We start from the raw sequence: 5,638 nt of genomic DNA on the forward strand, positions 1-5,638 counted from the left end.
AGGCATGTTGGTCCGATGGTAATGTTGGGCGCAGATACTAGATGTGTCTATACAGGTTTGGAGGCAATGGCGAAAATCATTGTATGTTTGAGGAATGGTATGATGAACCCATTAACCAGGAATACTACAAATCAATTTTGCAGTATGTTTGGAATATGAACGCTGAATACCAATGCCAGATCTCTGAAATACAATGAGAAATTGCGGCATTGCAGTTGAAACTAAAAGAGGCGAAAGAAAAAAAAAAATAGAAGAGAAATTTAAGTGGTTGGAGCAGAGAATAATAGGCGGTAGTGACTAAACAAACACATGTATATGTTGAGTGTAGTATTTTATCTTTAGGTTTTCCGTGTCATGTATTTTCATTAGTTGTACTGAATTTAAATTATGTTAAGTTATGTTTGTGTTTGTGTTGTAGTATTAAAATAACGAAGAACCAGAGAAATAAAAACATAATGTGCATATAATGTAAACAATAAAAATTGTTCCAATTATTTACTGAATGTCATATGTACATAAAATATAAAAAAAATCAATGCGTCCAACATCCTGTATGCTTTAATGCAGCTGTTGGCCTGAGGCGCATCCCATCCCGCCACGCTACGCTATCAGGATCATCCTCATCACGTTGCCTCTTTATCGGAGGATGCGCTGCAGGATGATCGTCAGTAGGGCTGGCAGGCTCGGTAGAAGGGGTCGTCTGTCCAGCAATAACCTACAAAATAATAAGATATTTCAGTATATGAAAATATATATTTGTAATGTACGTGTTAAGTCACAAAAATTAAAATTGTCTTACCATGGTCTCGTCGGGCTCCTAAATATAATCATCTGGCGCAGCCAGGTCAGTATCGCACAAAGTGGCCTCTGTGACGGGCGAGGATGAAGCCTTGATAAAAAAAAATATAAAGATATTTATGGCTAATAAATGAGATAAAAACAAATTTAAATGTAATAGTAATACAAACATACATGCGCCTGTGAAAGATCCCCAGCATCCCTCGATGATGAGCCATAACTCAGCCGGTGCCCACTATCCACATCTTGTGTCGGCCGATCATCAGCAACGATCGATGGGCCAAGAAGATCAAGAAAATACCTATCCCAATCCTCTCACGTAATGCTCGTGCCCATGATCAACAATGGAGATGACGGGGTCACATGCGAAGTCCCTGGAGTGAGCTAAAGCTGAAGGCTGAATGATGGCATGCTGCTGTGAGAGTGGTCTGGCTCATGGAGGTCACCCGGCTGATCAACTCTAACATCCTCAACAGGTGCCTCAATGCCCCCCGCTGGGGACCACCACCTCGCCGACCCCCATGACCTCATGGGATACCCCGACCTCGCGGGGCACGCCTGCCACGTCAACCACATTCCGGCCCTACTGGTGGCCCACGATGGTACTGCTCTAGCGCCACATACTCAGCCTCGTATCCTAATCGCTCATCATCTCGGGCTCGCCTTAACGTTAGGAAAGTCAGATTGGTAACCTGCCGGCCATACTCGTGCAAAGCAGTTGCTCTCTCGCTGGTATGCTGTTGCATCTGCAGTCCCAACTGGTGGAACAGATATAGCCAATAGCCTGCATAACATGTAAAATATAAATTACGGAAAGCTAGGTTAACGTTATAAGTAAGTATACCAAATAACATACCAGTGCCTCGTGCCTCCCGGCGTAAGGAACGTACCGACCGCCAGCGTGATAAATGGGATTCCTAACAAAAAGTTGGGTAACGCTTCGGTACTAGCCCATATAATCATGCTCAGTCTCCGTCCGGTCAGGTGGAGGGGGGGCGGAATCAGGTTATGTCGTTGGTCCCAAGTATCGATCTGTGCCTCTAGCAATGCCATATATGTCTGGTCCACCCTGGAATGATTATCCCGCTGGTAATGTGTGATATGCCAGGCGGGCGGTGGCGGTATATGCTGCGGGCGGTCAAACTGGCAAAGTACTCGCTCGGTGGCATGATGCTCCACAATATCAAGGCACATCAACGGGACGGAAGAGCTCCACATAATTCGGCCGGCCGAGCAATAATCGGGCAAGCCAGCTATTGGCTCGTCGATGTATGGCCTCTAAATGAACTATTAAGTAACAACAGAAAACGTGAGTATACGCAACACATATGAAGCTAGGCCAAGTAAACTTCGGTATACATTTACATGTGCACCCTCCAGCAAATCCAACAAATCCCTGCACAAGGGGAGATTATGTCGAGCCTCGTACTCTCGTCCATATCCCCGCCTATCAACCCACCTCCTAGCTAGAGGGAGAAACGGAGGTGGTGCACCCGGAGCTAATGGTGGTAGAGGTGGCTGCAACTGCAGGAACCGCTCCCGGGCCCAAACCTAACATACAAAGTGGACGTAAAATTTAAGGTATATTTTTAGTGGGTATGTTATAATGAATAAAGTATTCGAATATGTTTTCACCTGTAGCAACGGCAAAAATCCAGCAACGTCACGCTGGGTGCCCATGTTCGCCAGGCACATCTGCCTGTACAAGTAGCCGAGAACAGCAGCACCCCAGCTGTACTGGGGTAAATCATCTAGCTGCTCAGGATGATGAAGAAATCTCAAGCTGACTAGGTTCCCCGAAGTGCTCGGGAACAAAACCCCTCCAAACATAGCGAGTAGCAGCAACATCGTGTACCGGTGAATATGAAGCTCCGGTGTATCGTCTGTGATATCAGGGTGCAATGCCTCCGAATGTTGTCGGACAGCCGTCAACTGCAGACGACTGGCCCCAACCAGTGCAGTCTCCTCCGGTGGCTGTAAACCAGTGAGCCACTGCAGCATGTCCAAGTACTGCAAACCTGTCTGCTCTCTCATGGCATGCGGCAGAGCAACATGGTGTCCATCAACGGGCAGCCCATACATGACTTCCATGTCCTGCAGCGTGATGGTGGCCTCGCCAATGGGCAAATGGAATGTGTGCGTCTCTGGTCGCCACCGCTCTATCAGGGCCGTGATCAACGACCAATCGAGCTGCAACCGGCCGATCTCCACAATCCTATTAAAGCCCGTATCTTGAGGGCGTCTGACTATACGGGGATGGAGAGCGCGGTCCTTGAGAAAGCCCCACATATCGTCTACTCTCGTGGCGCGGAAAGTCTAGGCCAGTAACTGTCCTTCCCATATATGGTACGACCTATGATCGCCCTATACAACAGTAGCTCCAGGCTAGCAGGTCCAGGATGCAAAAGCGGAACCTCCATGTCGTCTACTGTAAATTAAACAAGATTAATTACATTATTTTACTATAATCTGTTAGTTTTATTATTTTACATGTTAGTTTTATTATTTTATATGTTTGTTTGTAAATTAAATAATTAATTTTTATAATTATACAAGATTTAATTATTAAATATTCACATATGGGTTTCGAGCTCGATATTTGAGGCCCACTAGCACTAAGATATCCTGAATTTTTGTTGTTTTCTCATGTTATTTTCTTACGATCGTTGACTAGAATTGGACAGAGTTTGTGTTTGAACTATCAGCTATTTTGACGTATTTTTGGGTATAATAGATAATATGTTAGTTTTATTATTTTACATGTTAGTTTTATTATTTTATATGTTTGTTTGTAAATTAAATAATTAATTTTCATAATTATACAAGATTTAATTATTAAATATTCACATGTGGTTTCGGGGCTCGATATTTGAGGCTCAGTAGCACCAAGATATCCTGAATTCTTGTGTTCATGGTGAGAAAATTTTCTCGATTTATCACTCAACATGTCTGTTATTTTAAATATTAGTTTATTATTTATATGTTAGTAGTTTTATTAATTAATATGTTAGTTTTATTATTATATATTTTTATTTATGACTCACTTATCTTTTACTATAATAAAATTAAATAATTTATTTTCATAATTATATAAGATTTAATTATTAAATATTCACATATGGGTTCCGGGCTCAATATTTGAGGCCCAGTAGCACAAAGATATCCTGAATTTTTGTTGTTTTCTCATGTTATTTTCTTACGATCGTTGACTAGAATTGGATAGAGTTTGTGTTTGAACTATCAGCTATTTTGACGTATTTTTGGGTATAATAGATACTTAAATGATTAATTTTAATAACTACAAGGATACTACGCTAAAGGGCATTACATTTTACTACCCTAAAATGGCACTACATTACAAATATAAGCAGTACATTAGGCCACAAGATACCACTAGAGGGAACTAACGTAACAATTTATCTATTTTACTAGTCTTTAAGAAAATAAATAATCTAAACCAGATAAAAATAACAAATAAATTTAATCACAAAACATTCACGAAAAATACATATACCACAGTAAAAAGTAACTTATTAATATTTTTTTAACTACTAATAATAATTTCTCTATTTTTACTAATTTTTTTAGCACACTAATATCATAGTTCAGATAAAAATAACAAAATAGTTAAATCGCAAAACAATCATAAAACAACATAGAACACATTAAAAACAACTAATATGTATTTTTTATACTAGTTTCAACAAAAACTAAGTCGGAATACCTCGATTTAAGGTTTTAGGAAAGTTGAAGATTTGGCGATTTAGAGCCGAAACGAGCAACTCACAACGAGAGAACGCCTTAGCTAGGATGTGGGACCGAGGATCTTTACTTTTTGTGGGACGGGTGGGGTCCACTCGAGGTTTTTTGGTCGCTAATAGGGGGCGACTATTTTTTTTAAGTTTTATGGGAGGAGGGGGGGGGGGGTTCTGGTTTGGTGGGGAAGGGAAGGGGACGATTTATTATGTAGGTATAGCGCCGTTTATTAAGGCGCTATACTATAGCGCCTTAATAAGTATAGCGCCTTAATAAATGACGCTATACTTACCCGTCTTTTCATATTCACGTATAACGCCCTTTTAAAGGGTGCTATATGTATTTTGGTCACTAAGTTTTTTTTCTACCTATTTTTGTGTCTTGAGTCTAAAAACTCATTATTTTGGTTCTGGATTCCATTTATATAGCGGAGCACTGATTTCGAGAGTTAAATTTTTAATTTTGACTATAAATTTGAACATTAAATTTTTAAATTTTTAAACCAAAAGTTTATATATTTAGAAATTACAAAAAAAGTACTCACAATAATTAACTATTTTAAAATATCTAAAGGTATATGAAAAAATAGTCAAAAAAGACTCGTTTAACTCCTAAAATCTAGGCGGAATAGCCTAAGAGACACATGTACTTGTTCGTGTTCGTCATCCTGATCCCTGTATTCAATAAAGTTTCATCCAGACATCTGAACTCAGTCAGAACATGTATTTTAAACTCCTTTGGCATTACGTGTTGGTCACTCGCCCTGATATGGAGAAAATATTATGTCCACGTCAGATAAATTAGTGCCACATCCTTATTTATTTAAATATTACTTTTTAAAAATATTTCAAATCCATCCCATCTCCATATGCTGTCGGCGACCCTTATCGCCGAGAACCAACCGGAAAATCAGAGTCGCCTCCATTGTTCTCTTTTCTGGGCACAATTTTAAACCCCGATTCATATACATAAAACTTTTCAATTTTGACAAAAAATTTCTATCTTGCTTCATCTCCTTACTCTCACTATTTTAGGTAAAATTCAGATTACCATAGTAATCTTAGAATTTAAAGAGTCACAAAGA

At 39.7% G+C, this 5,638-nt stretch overlaps 1 protein-coding gene across 1 annotated transcript; it reads right to left on the minus strand.

Annotated features, from left to right (window-relative positions):
- Positions 1 to 532: 532 nt before the first annotated feature.
- LOC138893143 (serine/threonine-protein phosphatase 7 long form homolog) lies at positions 533 to 3,087 on the minus strand. Its single transcript, XM_070176916.1, has 4 exons — positions 2,434 to 3,087; positions 2,258 to 2,349; positions 1,504 to 1,582; positions 533 to 715 (listed from the first exon to the last, which is right to left on the minus strand). Exons 1-4 carry the CDS (start codon positions 3,085 to 3,087, stop codon positions 533 to 535), a joined length of 1,008 nt encoding a protein of 335 aa, XP_070033017.1.
- Between the last annotated feature and the right edge of the window lie 2,551 nt (positions 3,088 to 5,638).

The sequence above is a fragment of the Nicotiana tomentosiformis genome, chromosome 5, assembly GCF_000390325.3.
Source record: "Nicotiana tomentosiformis chromosome 5, ASM39032v3, whole genome shotgun sequence".
Taxonomy (NCBI): domain Eukaryota; kingdom Viridiplantae; phylum Streptophyta; class Magnoliopsida; order Solanales; family Solanaceae; genus Nicotiana; species Nicotiana tomentosiformis.

What these genes read in the sequence shown, in the direction of transcription:
- LOC138893143 (XM_070176916.1), bottom strand. Translation starts at nt 3,087, where the DNA reads ATGTGGGGCTTTCTCAAGGACCGCGCTCTCCATCCCCGTATAGTCAGA. An exon ending in GATTTTTGCCGTTGCTACAG is followed by an intron (nt 2,350 to 2,433) that starts GTGAAAACATAT and finishes TTTGTATGTTAG; the next exon opens with GTTTGGGCCCGGGAGCGGTT. An exon ending in TTTCTCCCTCTAGCTAGGAG is followed by an intron (nt 1,583 to 2,257) that starts GTGGGTTGATAG and finishes CATGTTATGCAG; the next exon opens with GCTATTGGCTATATCTGTTC.